At 40.2% G+C, this 17,811-nt stretch overlaps 1 protein-coding gene across 1 annotated transcript; it reads left to right on the plus strand.

Annotated features, from left to right (window-relative positions):
• Positions 1–11,938: 11,938 nt before the first annotated feature.
• On the plus strand, positions 11,939–13,156 carry LOC125378206 (neuronal acetylcholine receptor subunit alpha-3-like). Its single transcript, XM_048393222.1, has one exon. It carries the CDS (start codon positions 11,939–11,941, stop codon positions 13,154–13,156), a length of 1,218 nt encoding a protein of 405 aa, XP_048249179.1.
• The last annotated feature ends 4,655 nt before the right edge of the window (positions 13,157–17,811 follow it).

Below are 17,811 nucleotides of genomic sequence, written 5' to 3' on the forward strand. Positions count from 1 at the left end.
GGTCGTCGGATGTAAACCGCTTCAATATGGATTGCCAAAATGAAGGGAATGGGGATATCTATTTGATAAATCACATCTCCTGCTTGATGTCTCAAATTATATTTTGAAAAGTTTACATTTGAAAAGAATAATGGGTAAAATTCTTGTAATCTTTACTATTTTAGCACGGGAATTCTCAAAGTCTGGCGACCGCCTCCGTGGTCTGGTGGTAGAACGTCCGCCCGGAGAGCGAAAGGTCCGGGTTTCGATCCCTGACCGCGTCATAACACAAGACGTTAAAATATGGTCCTTGTTGTTACCCTGTCAGGCGCTCGGCATTAAGGGGATAAACAAGGACTGGTCGGCTCGGAGTCGGTATACGGTGTCTGAGTGGGATATTCATATTAAACTTCGGCATGGTATCTCAGTTTGCTAGCACTATAAATCGTGTATGCACGTAGCTATATAAGTGCAATAATCTTAGACGCGACGTTAAACCCCATTTCACCTCACCTCGTTTTACTGAGTTCATAGGACCTGTCAATCAAAGTCTGGCAGCTCCATTTCAAATAATTCCAAGCTTCCAGACGTTATATGTGTTCAATGGACATTCTTTTTGCCGGATGGTAATTCTAAGATCAAGTGCTGTCAGTTTCCGCCAGGATAGAATAATAACCAATCGAAATGTCTCGACCGCTCGCAGGGGAGGCTAAGCAATATTTGTTGTTGTCCTTCAAAAAAGCATAATTTGGCCATTGCTGTTAAGATTTTCCTTGACTAATTCAATGAAAGTATGAAAGTAATTTATGTTTGCAACATTGGAAAACCCAATGTAAACGATTATGTAAAATTAACAGGGGGTGGTTATGATCCCTGTTTCAATTGTGGCGATATTTTTATGGTCACAGTGTTTGTGGCAAGTAATACACTGGACTACAATGGAACACCCGTTAGATGAATGAGACCTGGTGATTTTAAATGATGGTAAAATGACCCGAATGGATTTGGGGAGTACAGTTAAAGGCGGAGTTTAACCCAACTCACTCAATCATGGGTCGAACTGCTGCGGCATATTGGATTTACGATTTTGACATCTCAAGTGTGTTCAGGCTAAATGACCATCTCTCAGTATTTGCTGCTTGAACGTAGCTCTAAGGTGGGTGAATGAATATGGTCATGAGTTGGTTATATTTACTGACTTCATAGCAGCTGTTAAGACAATTGACTGGCATCAATGGTTCACGAAGTACAGCTTCATACATCATTTTAAGGTATTCCCTGTATAATGGGACACTTCCGGTGAAAACTACCACTTAATTCCGGTGTTCCAACATCGGCAATGTTCGGGTGACGTAATACCGAGTAAGAGGTATGCCCCTTATTGTAAACAAACATGGCGATAGACAGACAGATGTGGTCGATTCAGAAAGAAAAATACCGGTAATCACACAAAAATATTAAAATCAAACGTGCTCATCGATCACAACTACGGAGTTGGTTTGCTTTGGCGACCCTTGCAAGGACGACGACTGTCCTCTTTTTCGGAACATTAAACTAGCTAGGCAAGTACGCAAGCAGAGACGGACGGGTTTTCAACACTTCCCATTATACAGGGAATACCTTAAGTCAGGAGTATATTACGCGTGATATTGGATGGGTTACAGCTCCTTTGGGCTGCATGGAAATGAGAAAGCAGACCAACTTGCGAAATCTGGCTTGCCAATCCAGATAAAGATATCTGAATTCAGATTCCCATTTGATAAAATCTTTCACCACAAAGTGGCAATAGTTGTTGGATGCTGGGACATCTGGCCGACACATGACCACAGTCTGTCGTCAATTCATCAACGAAAGAAAGGTTGGGAAGTTATCATTGCTAGACTTCGTCTTGGACACTGTGGTGGTCGGCCATGTCCGCCAATACAGCCGATGTTCCCCGAGAGCCGCAGCCCGAGCTGCAGGACCCGAAAAACCTCCCAGCCAATCAGCAAGCTCGGATCCCACGTGTGAATCAGTCGAATTCAAAGCAACCAAAGTAAGTACACGTCTTTCCACTTACCTTTGCTAAAGTAACTGACTCACAATAGTGTCAGCTATTGCCACTAGTACTATTATCGTCGGAATAGTACCGACATCAGTTTACACTACAACACTGGTTACGGCAGTGTCTTTGATAAACAGGTCTCCCCTGTATGTACTCACTGTGATGGAAATACCCCCGAGACAAGGTTGGTTGGTTGGTTGGTTTGTTGTTTAACGCCGCACTCAGCAATATTCCAGCTATATGAAGGCGGTCTGTAAATAGTCGAGTCTGGACCAGACAATCCAGTGATTAATATCATGAGCATCGATCCACGCAATTGGAATCAATGACATGCATCAACCAAGTCAGCGAGCCTGACCACCCGATCCTTTTAGTCGCCTTTTACGGCCAGCATGGGTTTCTGAAGACCTATTCTACCCCGGAATCGTCACGGGTCCCGAGACAAGGAACCAAATTTCCTGCCATATCATCTTTAAACACAACATGTACTTCATTCCCGACGCGTGAAGATCCGGGGAAGAATAGGTCTTCAGCAACCCATGCCATGCTTGCCGTAAAAGGCGACCATGCTTGTAGTAAGAGGTGGTCAGGCTCGCTGACTTTGTTGATGCATGTCATCGTATCCCATTTGCGTGGATCGACGTTCATGATATCAATCACTGGATTGTCTGGTCCAGACTCGATTATTTGCAGACCGCCGTCATATAACCGGAATATTTTAAAGTTTTAAAGCATTAAACAACAAGGAAACAAACAAGCTTCATTCGCACTGAAAATATATACTTAAAAATCTATGTCCAAATGAACATTATTGTTTTGTATTATTTCATGAAGTTAATTATTATCATTACATAAAGAGGATATTTTTAGTGTAACTAATGTGTTTCATAACGCACTATTGTTAAGACTACAGTCTAACAAAACAAACGTAATTTGTATTTGCACGCCTTGTCCACGCTTTTGGCCCATCTTCGCCGTATAATTAGAAGGTGATTAAGTAACTGCGAGTGTTTGATAAATTACTTCACTTTAACTTGTGTCATGTGAATCGATACTGATGTTGTAGACCACTGGTTCTTCTACGTGTAGCCACCTTGTTGATTAAATACAAGTGCCGCCCAAACAGAATATATAAACACAAGGAAACATCCATAAAGGCACGCAGTGGACACACAAACTCACATATAAAACACATCACATACATACATACACCCACGGCTCAATCATACAAACACAGCATACGCTTACACAATCACACGCAGGTCAATCACGCATACACACACAGCTCAACCACGCATACACACACAGATAAACACACACACACACACAAACCTCAACAACACACACAGCTATACCACAAATGCGCACACGGATAAACACACACACACCTCAACCAAACATACACACCCAGCTAACCAAGCATACACACAGAGATAAACACACACATCAAAACCAAAACCCCACACACAGCTCAACTACATACACATTACTCAACCACAGGTACACACATCACACAGATACAGTCAGAGCACACATTTACACCATACAGTTGACGATACGTACACACAGCTCGCAGACAGCTTAACCATAAACAACACATGTACACGTCAACCATACACACAGAGCTAAATCCCACATACAACACAGCTGAACCACACGTTCACACATCACACACACATCGTACACACACAGCTAAAGCACACATACGCACACATCACACACATACATTGTACACACACACAGCTAAAGCACACATCACACACATACATTGTACACACACATCTCAACCACACATCACACATATACATTGCACACACACACATCACACTCATACGTTGTACACACACACACACACACACATCACACTCATACATTGTACACACACACATTGTACACACGCACACACACATCACACTCATACATTGTACACAGACACACAAATGTACACACCCACATCACACATACATTGTACACGCATCACACTCATACATTGTACACACACACATCACACACATTGTACACACACATCACACACATACATTGTACACACACACATTGTACACACACATACACATACATTGTACACACACACATCACACACATAATGCACAGCTGAATCATGATGTTGTTTGTTTCTTGTTTAACGCCGCACTCAGCAGTATTCCAGCTATATGACAGCTATCTGTAAATAATCGAGTCTGAACCAGACAATCCAGTGATTGACGTCGTGAGCATGAAACCCACGACATTGGGATACGATGACATGCATCAACCAAGTCAGCGAGCCTGACCACTCGATCCCCGTTAGTCGCCTCTTTCTTCAAGCATACTCGGGGCAGTCGGGTAGCCTAGTGGTTTCGATTCCCGACATGGGTACAATGTGTGAAGCCCATTTCTGGTGTCCCCCGCCGTGAAATTGCTGGAATATTGCTAAAAGCGGCGTAAAATCCTACTCACTCACTCACTACGAGCATAGTCGCCTTTTACGGTAAGTATGGCTTTCTAAAGACCTATTCTACCCCGGATCTTCACGGGTCCTGGATCATGATACACATGGAGTTAAGCCCCACATACAATTAAAATCAAAGTCAAGACGATGAGTAATCTTCTCAGCCTTGAATCCGCAGTACAATCTTTCTGATTATCAAATCAATGACATCACCGCGCTGTCTCCGATGCTGTCAGGAGAAATCTGCCTTTGGAATTTATTTATATTTTATGGATTTTGTGAATATTTTATGTCAGTTATAATTACTTTATCATCTGTATGCAAACATCACATTCAATGGAAATGATTAAATGTGTACTCGCCTAAGTGCGCCGGTCAATGCACCAACAGCTTCATTCGTTTCGACCCATAACGAATGTGTATTAATTGGTGGATGTTGTCCCAGGAGTATTTGTTCATCTAAAACATATGTCAGCACGAGACGAGCAAATATCAGGTGAACATGTTAAATCACTACTCTCTTTGTTTGTTTGTTGTTTAACGCCGCACATTCCAGCTATATGACGGCGGTCTGTGAATACTCTGTACCACTACTCTCTAGAGCCACCAGTTGTTTCTCGTCACTGCTGTCTGATCACCTGGCTGATAATGGCACCAGCATATATAAATCGAAACGTCACAATGGAGAATACAAAAACATGAAGTCGGATGCGTCTTTATTGTTACTACAGCATCAAAAACGTCAATGGTGAGGTGAAATGGGGTTTAACGCCGCGTCCAAGATTAGTGCACTTATATAGCGACGTGCATGTACGTGTGTGTGTTTGTGTGGCTGCTTGTGCTAGTCCGGACTGATGCCGATTTATAGTGCTAGCTCACTGAGATACCATGCCGAAGTTTAACATGAATACCCCACTCAGACACAGTATACTGACTCCGAGCCGACCAGTCATTGTTTTAGCCCCTTAATGCCAAGCGCCAGACAGGGTAACAACAAGTACCGTCTTTTAACGTCTTTTGGTATGACGCGGTCGGGGATCGAACCCCGGACCTTCCGCTCTCCGGGCGGACGCTCGACCACTAGACCACGGAGGCGGTAATACAGTGGCAATACATTCAAATGCCTTTCTAGGAGGTATGAATGAACAATTATACACGATGTCACGCGTCGTGCCTTATTTGTTATTAGTTGGAGCAAATTATACGGGGATAAGTAATAGTTGGAACATGTAAATAATGCGAAAAAAACCCTTTCCATGTCCAATAGAAATCTCTTCACAAAGCAGAGTCGATTGTACTTTTCCAGACTCTATCATGAGCATGTGCTTATGAATCACTATCAAATAGTAATGATACCAGGTGTCTGCGAAAAGGTGAGCGTATCTTGCCCACCGGTGACACCCGTCACAAACACATGCATAGGCAAGTCAATCGTTCCATTGAAAAAACAGGGTCTAGCATAAAACTTTTTTAAAGCTTTACTGTGGCTTTGAGTGTTGTAACCTTGATCAAACAACTTCTGAGCAACAGTCGTATGAATCTCTTTGAAATCTTGGTAGCAAGAGCATGCTCGATTTTATCTCAAAGGTTGTGAAATGTAAACAAAGAAGTATAATACGAAGTACATGCGAAATACATAAATAATAATGAAAATATTATTTAAAACATTCCTTGCTGTAAATAATTACACTAAATTCGTTTGTGTTTTTTGGGCACAATCATCACAGGGAGAACGCTCTGTCCTAGACTCTAGCCGCAAGGAGGCGAGGGGTAGGGTACCAACCCAGCCCTATCTGACCTATATCCCCATACTGGATTTCTATGCGGTAAAACGTTGACCCATTTCCGTGTAGCTAGATCTGCCAGTCGAGAGGGGAGGAGACAGACCTAGGTCTACAGCATAGCGCTGTGCGGAAAACGTTGACCGAGTTTCCGTGTAGTGAGGTATTAGCACTTTTTGACAGCATGAATAATTGCCAACAGGAGTAAACATATCAGCATTATGGAGGTAACTCTCATAGAGAAGTAGGGTTCGTGATTACAAAAATACGCACTCACAACGTCATGAATTTAACAATATCTGCATGTCTCCACTGACCTAGTTCATAATGAAATAATATTACAACAATGTAACTTTTACCTTGAAAATATTAATTATTAATTAATAACTTTACCACTGTAGATATCTCCCTATCAGCGGTATCATGTTTACGACAATAATTGTGCCAACATAGACTGAATTTAGTCCCAGAAATTTATTATCTTATTTAAAAAACAATATCTACAAAGAACGAATAATAAAATCGAAATGGATCCCAGGGCAACCTTTAGTTTAAGACTTAATGTGGACTTTTTGTAATTAATTCTCTAGGGTCTTGGAGGGAGACTTGTGTTAACTTGATACCCCTTGTTCCTTGAAAACAAATAAATGTTTCAGGAAGTCATTGTTGTGCAAACATATTACTCGTTTTGTATTCATAATATGTTTGTTTTCTACTTTTGTATTACAGAAATGTTTATGTATTCTCATTCTTGAATCTGAAGGTACCATATGCATTTTTTTCTTTTACCTTCTTGGTTATGCATGTGCGCTTAATGGCAGTATAGCTACTTGCATCAACAGGTAGACATATGGTACAAAGTTATCGTGTACCTATCTTGTTATTAATGCCTCGTCGTCATGGCCACAAGCCCTTCTATTTCGTATGTGCCTCTGTTAAGCAAACATTTGAAATGTTAAGATACATGCGTAGTGACTCTGTTATATGTATAACATGTGTAACTTTGTGAAGAAACAGTTGTCTTGTGTTCCGACTCGTGTACAACGACCACGAGCATAATGTATCATTCTGAGGAAGTACGCCCACCTTTGTGATGTCATCACAATACTTCCAGTCACCGTGCATAAGTGGGCGTACTTTACAGTTGTTGAGAGCCCAGTGTTCCCAGATATTAATATCAGTGCTGTCCTTCAATCGGACAACATCCACAAACACAATGGTCCTGAAGGGGGCTATCCAACTATCTGACCTCAGTTAGCTTTCCTCTCTCCCAGCACCATTGCTTACCAGAAACGGTTCATTTATGCAAGTGATACAATTTTGCAGCTGTATATTTTTAATGCATAATAATAGAGAATGGTCTGCATGCCCATTATCGTATGACGATTTGCTCAATTGCAGCTCGCTATTGATGATTTTAGTTTCACTGGCGCATCAGTTACAATGTCCTCGTGCTTAAGCCATAATAATTTAGGACCAAACTTTACTTTGGTAGAGCAAAAACTATGTTCTTCTGTAGTGAGCATTGAGTTGTCGGTACATTCATTAAGGCGCTTTGTCGTCGACTTGGCACAGAGGCATCAATGGTGACACTTACTCCTGTGTCCATGAGCCAATAGAAATTAATAATCCATATCCAATAACCTAATTGTGTTAACTCGCTCATACACAAATATATACTAGTATAGGATGTACCCATAGCCCAGTTCTTAAAAGTAATCTCCAAGCCGTTGCAGTACGACTTCTTCCACTCTTCAGCAGTCTTCACTCTTGCAAGTACAATGTGATGAACCCCCTAAACCCTGTGTAACCATGGGCGATCTAAATGACCATAACTCACCCTGAGGCGGTACAAACACTAACACTAAAGGTAAAATACTTGAGGATTTCATCTTCAATAACGATCTATGCATATTAAATGATGACTCCAACACTTATTTGCATCCTGCAAATGGCACTAACTCTTCTCTAGATTTGTCTCTTTCAGACACTAACTTACTAGACGAATTTGAATGGTCAGTCCACAATGACCTTTGAGGAAGTGACCATTTCCCAACTTTATTTTCACCAGTAAGTACATCTGATACTCCTCATTCAACAAGATAGACATTTTGCAAAGGCAAACTGGTCTTTATTTCAGCCGTTATGCACAAATAACTAAAACCCGAGTGTTTCAGTGATGACTTCGTTCTCCTGACATCCAACTAGTATAAGCTGTCCAACTCTAGTGCCGAATATATCTCGCTAGAAACATAATCCTGGAAGAAAACATCATCTTTACAAAATTTACTTTCTTGTAAATTTAGACATAAAGTTACATGAAGGTATGTAAATTCATATACTGCATATATGTAAAGTTGGACATTAGTTAACGTAAATGGAGGTACCAAGGTCAGATACATGTTCAAAATGTTAGAGTTATGTCTAAATTGCATACCTCTCAACAGTACATTAAACGTAACACTTATATATCTGTAATTCCAAATATATGTAAATAGGTGTAGACTTAAATGCTTATTCTATGTCTATGTTTACAAACGGCCATGTATGGTACTGAGCCTAAATGTACACGCCTTTCTGATGTTTGACTGTATTTGTCGTACACGTCTGAATTATAACAGGTCTGTGTCCGATCAGCTGAGTTTAGGCATGTGTACCCGCTCGTAAAACTTTGTCTGAAGCTATGTTAGAGACACTATCTGCTAAGTCTTCTAAGTCAATATCCCAAGGAGCATGGGAATTGATGCCTTAAATTTTATTCAGCCATGACATTAAAGAATGTTCGATTCTGACTAGTTAAAATAATTTTCCATTTTGCTACAGAAACCTCTTTCAAATATATAAAGCCATGACCCACAAAAACGTGCGCATGAATACATCAATAGCCTACATATCGATCCATAGAAATATGGCCGCCGATCATCCATAAGAACTGTATACTGATCCAATATTTCCTCTAGTAGATGCTGGGTCTCTAAAACCAGCCAGGTCTCCACACATGCCGGGTCAACGGCTCTCGCGAAATAAACAAACGACCGACCGTCTAATAGCGGAAATATGGTACGTTTGATATTAGATTTTTTGCGACGATTTTGACGTTGTTGGCCGTAAACCTGACTGCTTCGACGATGAGATTACAAGACTAAACATAGGCATATATTTTGCAGACAAATGATAACGTTTATGAAACTGTTAGGGACATGTTCGGTGTCGAACAGGTAATTTTCTCATTGAAACAAACCATAGCCCAATGAAAGTAAAATATAACATCAAAACTTTATTTGTGACAACATGTTGTTTACAATCCCTTGTGTGATCGATATTCATTGCCATCTCCAACAACCACCAACATTAGGATTTGGTAGGAAGGAATTTGAAAGTCAGAAAACTCTCCTCCCTTCGAAAGGCCACGGAAACCCACTTCCAAACACATGTCCTGACATCACTGAATTCACAGCACAGGCACTTGATCACTCCTGCTTATCAAACATGATGAAATTCATTTCGGAACACGGAACCATTAAGCAAAACAAACACGAACTACTGTGTCAGGGCCACAACCGTTACATTTGTTTAACATGCTGGCGCTCGGTTCCAAATTAAAATAAGAGGTATGTACTCTACAGTGGGACTATGTCAAATTTCAAAACACAATAGGTTTATCTCCTAAGTGACATTCTAAGACAATACAATGTTTCCCAAAATTGTTCCTGAAATTTTCCTATGCGAACACCATTTCATCCTGATTGTTCAATTACAGGAACGTTTCACAGAAAGTGGACTTGACAGCTCATTATGTGTAGTGTTAAGTACCATCATACTGCTACTAACCTGTAGGTCATGTAATCACAGGTGACTTCTCTATTGTTGAAAATAACAACCTTCGTCAGGTATTCTAATATGGACCAAAATATCGTGGGCAGCCTCCTCCAATTAGGATCACAACTTTAATATCATTATAGATGATATCAAAGCATATGCCAAATATGAGCCAAAAGAGACGAAGAACCTGTTGAATGTCTTACAGAGTGGGTTATGTCCTAGCGTAATGCTGACATTCAATCTGGCTGCCCTGCATGAAACGTGCGTGATTGTACCCACTGACAAGGCCTCAAATATCACAAGCATTTAATGTGAGCATTACTACATTTATTGTTTGATTAAAAAACTCAGTTTCAGTGACGAATTTTATCTCTCGGTATTGGGTTATTTACAATTTTGTGATTGAATGCATCATATTTAATAATTTTGATAATAATCCAGTCTCCACACAAATCAATATGGTGACTGTCGAGAGATAGTAATCGTTAATATCCATTTCTACAATAAGCACCTTGTCATTAACACCACATATTTCGTTTTCGATTTTACAGTCAAAATTACTGACACACAGTATGGCAAAAACTTCAGAATTACTTTTATAGGAGCTAAAACAGCAATTTTTGTTTCCCTATTCTACTTTGATATTTTGTTCCATAGTTTTTGTCAATTACTCATCTTGAAAACAGTAGATATTTGCTTCTTTTTTTATAGAAATGTGAACATATCTTTACGTTTAGTTTTATCATTCATACCTCAACAATATTTATTTTCAGTATGTCACCCATTTTTTACATGCACGACTGGTATACATGGAGCTGAAGAATTGTGAGGCATACCACTATACAGGATGTGCAGAGGGGCATACGTAGATAGTGAAAACGGCATAGTTAGAATAGACACAAGTGCGGGCTATTTGTTCTCGTTCTACAGAATTGTGGCATGTGCATAAAATTAAGTATAAAGATGTATGAAGCCCATTTCTGGTGTCCCCCGTGATATTGCTGGAATATTGCTAACAGTGGCGTAAAACCAATCTCACTCACTCACTTCATTTCACACCTTTTGAGGGACAATCGAACATGTTCTTTCTACCAAGATTTCAAAAACTGTAATCCGACACTGTTAAGCAATTCCATGTCTTGAATAGTACCATACATGTATGTTCCTGTATTTTTCAGGTGAACAATTGACTTGCCTTTGTATGTGTTTGAGATGGGCGCCTCCGAAGGGGCAGATCGTTTTGATCTTCAAAATCACATTTGTGGTATTAAATCGAATATTACACGAGCCTCAATTTGATTTTCCGTTTATGTCTTTCGTGAAATAATTTATATATTCATAAAAAGAAAAGAATACACATGTGACATGCATATATAATCAAACAAACATTGAAAATCAATAATGACGAACACATAAATTCCACCAATTGAAAAACTTATGTTTTTGTTAGCTGCTGTTTAATGCCACACTCAGCAATATTCAAGCAGAATTGTCACCAGAATTCACACCATCGATTGCAGAGCAATAGCCCCAACATAATCACATTTGTATGAGAGATAATTGCCCACCCAATACAAAATGGTGCACTCACGCCAGCCACCTATAGGTATAATAGGATGGGAGTGCTGCGCACGTATGAATCGAGGGCCATTAGGTGTTACATATCCATATATAAATTTCATGAGTAAAGCTTGTGTCGTAATGAAGTTCCATTAGCTCAGGAACATCGGACTGAGTGTCAACATGCCTAACTGCACGACAAACAAAAGCCAAAGCGTACAACTCAGTTGTACAATATCAATGTGGTATTATGTAAAAAGTTGGGGATCACTCACACAGTTCATTTAACTGTGTCGTAGAAAGATGAAGCTCCCGTATGTACTGGTGTTGTTGGCTGTGTGTAGATCTGTGGCAGGCAGTATTGACGAGATGAAGAGGCTGTACAGAGACCTGTTTCGGAAATACAGCCCTAAATACAGGCCCTTGTACAATCAGAGTCACCATGTTGACGTTCACTGTACACTCAACCTTCTGTCCATAATTGAAGTAGATCAGGTCCGGCAGATCCTCCAAAGCAACGTCTGGGTGAATCTGACATGGCGGGACGAGTTCCTTATCTGGAAATCTGAGAATTATAGCGGCATTAAGTCCATTCATCCTCCACTAACTGACATTTGGAGACCGAGACTCATCCTAACGGTGTCTCTGGAGGATCGGGACGTTTTCAAAGACGATACACCTGGAATCACAGTTTACAGCGACGGCACAGTAACTTGGTCACCTGGAGCCAACTTTCTCACTGCTTGTAAGTTAGATCTAACTTTGTTTCCATTTGATGTTCAGACATTCGAATTCCGATTTCTTCCTGCCAGCTATGATTCACATGAGGTTAAATTGGTCTCATCATTGAAGACTGCAAACACCAGATCGTTCACATCCAATGGAGAATGGATTGTGTCAAGATCCAGAGCATACACCCGTGAAATAGCTAAAGGCTCAGGTGAAAAACGATTTTCCACCCTTTACATTCAGTTTGATTTTGAGAGGCGTCCAACGTTCTTTCTCCTCAGTGTCATTCTTCCCGTCGTGTTACTTTCTTTTCTCAACATATTCGTGTTTGCACTTCCATGTGAATGTGGCGAGAAAGTTTCGTATGCCGTCACATGCCTTCTCTCTCTAACTTTATTCATGAGCATCGTGAGTGGACTACTTCCAAAATCATCCGACAATATCCCACTGGTTACCATGTATCTTACATGTCTCCTCGGCATCAGCGTTCTGTCGGTTGTCGCCACCATCCTTATCGTCGTGAGAGATGCAAGGAAGAAACCACCGTTACCATTGTTTGTGATACCATGTTTTTGGACGTTATCATTTCCTGGAAGTAAACGCAAGGATACAGACGAGATTAACACTGATGGTTTGGCTAATGATGGGAATCCTAGAGGGCGAGTGACAGGAGGTCGGAGTAGCTCTGACTCTGGTGTATACTGTATATCAGCTGACTGTTTGTGTATGGTCATGTTCATGGCTGTTTGGGTGTGTGTGACTATGGGATTCTTCATCGAACTAAGGCGATAAGGTAATGTCCTCGTGCAATTCTGCCAGTGTGTTAACACTTCAACGATCTGTAACTGTTGTGTTGGATGTTCACCTTATTGTACTGCAGGCAGTTGACCTCCGAAGTACGGACAATGAGTATCAAACTCTTTGTGCACATTGGATATGTCGTTGAACTGACATGAAAATGTAACTTTATCGTGGCGTCATTTTGTCATGTGGTTATCTTATCACCTTACATGTCCTAAAAACAACTTGTCCCTGACGTGTTATTGTGATAACGAAATCTGTATTGCTCCCAGGAAGAACAAGATTTATCATTTAACTAAAGCATTTATCCATGACATAAGCATATGACAGAAAAACGTGTATTTCATACCCCAATGACACAAGTATGCAAATTTGATATGCAAATTAGATAACCGGAAGGGGGACTTTTTTCACCGGTGCGCGTGAGTATGTGTTTTCCAACAACGTGGATACCTTTGATGTTGGAGACAATGTTTTAATAGATCAAAGGGAAAGTGCTACAGTGATATCCGTGTTGACAAATGGATATTACAGGTTAAAGGTTGATTATCCCGAATTGAATTTGATTGTGATAGAGGCAGATTATCAAAACATCCCTGTGGCAAACGTTTCATCATCGAAACGCCATTGTCGAGCTCGGCAAAGCAGACTGCGAACACAAAGTCGAAAGATGCCCAAGGTAGATTTGTGGCTGTTGAGGACGGCGTGGTCGATGGTGTGATCCTAGACAATCAAAACAAAAACACAGCTGAGAAAACTTTGTACGATTTGAAACTGTTTGATAACATTCTAAAAGTCCAAAATGAAATTCGCCAAATGCATGAATGCACTCTGTGAAAAATTACTGCCATATTAATCCTGACCAGCACAAGCAAATATCCAACATCATTTCACGAAACACCCCATTCCACTCAGTGACATCCTAGCTTGTTGATGAAACTCCCGTCATGCAGAGCGGCCCCTCGCGTAATGTCCAAATCGACAGTAGACAACACAGTCAGCGGTCTCAAAGAATAAATGTTTCTGGTGGTGTCAACACTATGTTTGCTGGCAACACTACTGGTGGAAACATAACGATTAATCTCGTTAAACATACAAGCCCGGTCCCAGTCAAAAGACGCCGGATTGTCATTGAAAGTGATGGTGAAACCGACTTATGCATCTACTCAGACCTCTCCTCCGCGAGACATTCTTCAAGTGAGATTCGAAACTATATAAAAGTGAAATTACAACAGAGATATCATCAGATCACACAGAATCGTTGTTGTTACGGTTATTAAAGTTTCAATTATTCTGCAAAAGTCTGTTCAAGTATTTTGTTTAAAATAATCCGAGAAACTGTTTTTCTCAGCGAAGGATTGGTTGGTTTGTTAGTTTGTTGTTTTACGACACACTCATCAATATTCCAGCTATATGACGGAGGTCTGTAAATAATCGAGTCTGGACCAGACAATCCAGTGATTAATATCATGAGCATCGATCCACGCAATTGGGATCGATGACATGCATCAACCAAGTCAGCGAGCCTGACCACCCGATCCTGTTAGTCGCCATTTACGACAAGCACAGTCGCCTTTTATTCATGTTATTAATTCATTCACAATACCACAACATTTTACTACTCCTTAAAACTTTACAATGACTTCAAAATGTACAATAGATTGAACGAGAACAAATGATATATTGCGGATTATTCAATCATTGTCTACATTTGTATCGTTTGCATTGTACAAATAAATTTATTTTGTATTTTGTCTGTCCTTTTACAGGTTTAGCCTCAGATTGTGCTCATTCGAATTAGGAACTAAAGTAATTGCTTATCTTGAATATATATGATACAATTAAAAGTTACTTGTACACTGTAGATCTATTCACTTTTAAAGTAGTATACGACCTTCGACCTACGCGAGCAAGTAGAATGATCCAGGTCAATTGAAACTGAGTTGAGAAGGGGTTAAAAAGGTTTGTATTTGGTAATGTGTAGGTTTGCTAAATATGATTACACGTTTCGGTGTAGGTTCCAACACCGAGAGGGCATACACACAGGTACATTGCTTCCGTGTGTGAATGAAGGTTATACTTGGCATCTCAGTTCTCAGCTTCATACCGGTTGTATATCTGAATTTGTATATGGAACCATGCGTAAAGCATGACAAGTAGATGCTAGTCATCAGCCTACAACACACAAAATAAGGTCCAACAACTTTAGGCACCGCTTTTGCAAGTTGTTTAGTACAATAATGTTTTATCAAAATCTATTTCAATTTGTTTTCACCATTTTCCATTTTCCGTTCCATCCATGTTTATGTTGCTACATCTTATTGCTCATGTTCCCAAGTATTATGAAACACTTTAATGTTTCTCCTTCCTAACGTCATAACATTTCAGGTCATCACCATCATCTAATACACATAATATGATACCAAGACATATTTGTTTCGGTTTTATTGTCTATGCGATCTTAAAATTGATTTTATTAGTCTTTAAATCTTATGTCTAGTGCATATTTTCACAAACAGGGCCGTTAGCTGATATGATGAATGTGACATCCAGTTTATTATCCAGTTGACGTGCTGTTACTGCTTTTTTAAATAATAAGAGGACTGTATACGACATGTGTTTGTCTGATAACGAACTTATTTTACAATTAATATTTGAATAAGCCGTTAATATGCCAGTTGTTATAGGTATGATGGCATGGTGGCTATAGCAGACAGACTGACAACCGTTGTTACGTTCGTCACTAGGTTATTAGTAGGGTATTAGCCTTGTTGATTGTTACTATATTTTGAGGATTTCTGTGGCCAGTGGCGGACGTAATTCAAACTCCTTTCATATACTGACACCGCATCAAAGATATTTGTGTACCGATTACATAACTCTTCCTGACAGAGTGGGGTGGTAGTTCACGCGAAACGGACGACACTGTGTAAATTGACTGTCACACGACTCTTGTTAAACTTTTTGGTCAAGGTTACAACGTTCAAGGCATTCGTTAAGCTTTCAAAAAGACATAGAAGAATTTGTGGAGGACATTTCCAAATTTGACAAGTGACAAGAATGATTTCCGATGCAATTCCCTGTCTTGAATAGTACCATATGTTCCTGTATTTTTGAGGTGAACAATTGACTTGCCTTTGTATGTGTTTGAGATGGGCGCCTCCGAAGGGGCAGATCGTTGTGATCTTCAAAATCACATTTGTGGTATTAAATCGAATATTACACGAGCCTCAATTTGATTTTCCGTTTATGTCTTTCGTGAAACAATTTATATATTCATAAAAAGAAAAGAAGATACATGTGACATGCATATATAATCAAACAAACATTGAAAATAAATAATGACGATCACAGAAAATTCTACCAATTTAAAGACGCTTGTTTCTGTTTCTTGCTGTTTAATGCCACACTCAGCATAGCCCCAACATAATCACATTTGTTTGAGTGATAATTGCCCACCCAATACAAAATGGTGCACTGACGCCAGCCACCTATAGGTATAATAGGAGGGGAGTGCCACACACATATGTATCGAGGGCCCTTGGGTGCTTCTGATTTCCTTCAGCAAATCAATACAACCTGCGATTAAAAGGTAAGTATTCAACTTCAAATAGCATTGTGTACATATCCATATTTAAATTTCATGAGTAAAGCTTGTGTCTTGATGAAGTTCCATTAGCTCAGGAACATCGGACTGAGTGTCAATATGCCTAACTGCACGACAAACAAAAGCCAAAGCGTACAACTCAGTTGTACAATATCAATGTGGTATTATGTAAAACGTTGGGGATCAGTCACACAGTTCATTCAACGGTGTCGTAGAAAGATGAAGCTCCCGTGTGTACTGGTGTTGTTGGTTGTGTGTAGATCTGTGGCAGGCAGTATTGGTGAGATGAAGAGGCTGTACAAAGACCTGTTTCGGAAATACAGCCCTAAATACAGGCCCTTGTACAATCAGAGTCACCATGTTGACGTTCACTGTACACTCAACCTTCTGTCCATAATTGAAGTAGATCAGGTCCGGCAGATCCTCCAAAGCAACGTCTGGGTGAATCTGACATGGCGGGACGAGTTCCTTATCTGGAAATCTGAGAATTATAGCGGCATTAAGTCCATTCATCCTCCACTAACTGACATTTGGAGACCGAAACTCATTGTAACGGTGTCTCTGGAGGATCGGGACGTTTTCAAAGACGATACACCTGGAATCACAGTTTACAGCGACGGCACAGTAACTTGGTCACCTGGAGCAAACTTTCTCACTGCTTGTAAGTTAGATCTAACTTTATTTCCATTTGATGTTCAGACATTCGAATTCCGATTTCTTCCTGCCAGCTATGATTCAAATGAGGTTAAATTGGTCTCGTCATTGGAGACTGCAAACACCAGATCGTTCACATCCAATGGAGAATGGATTGTGTCAAGATCACGAGCATACACCCGTGAAAGACGCTTAGGTGAAAACCGAGTTTCCACCCTTTACATTGAGTTTGACTTTGAGAGACGTTCAACTTTCTTTGTCCTCAGTGTCATTCTTCCTGTCGTGGTACTTTCTTTTCTCAACGTATTCGTGTTCGCACTTCCATGTGAATGTGGCGAGAAAGTTTCGTATGCCGTCAAAAGCCTTCTCTCTCTAACTTTATTCA

Source organism: Haliotis rufescens, unplaced genomic scaffold (assembly GCF_023055435.1).
Source record: "Haliotis rufescens isolate VD_foot unplaced genomic scaffold, xgHalRufe1.0.p SCAF_119, whole genome shotgun sequence".
NCBI classification, from domain to species: Eukaryota; Metazoa; Mollusca; class Gastropoda; order Lepetellida; family Haliotidae; genus Haliotis; species Haliotis rufescens.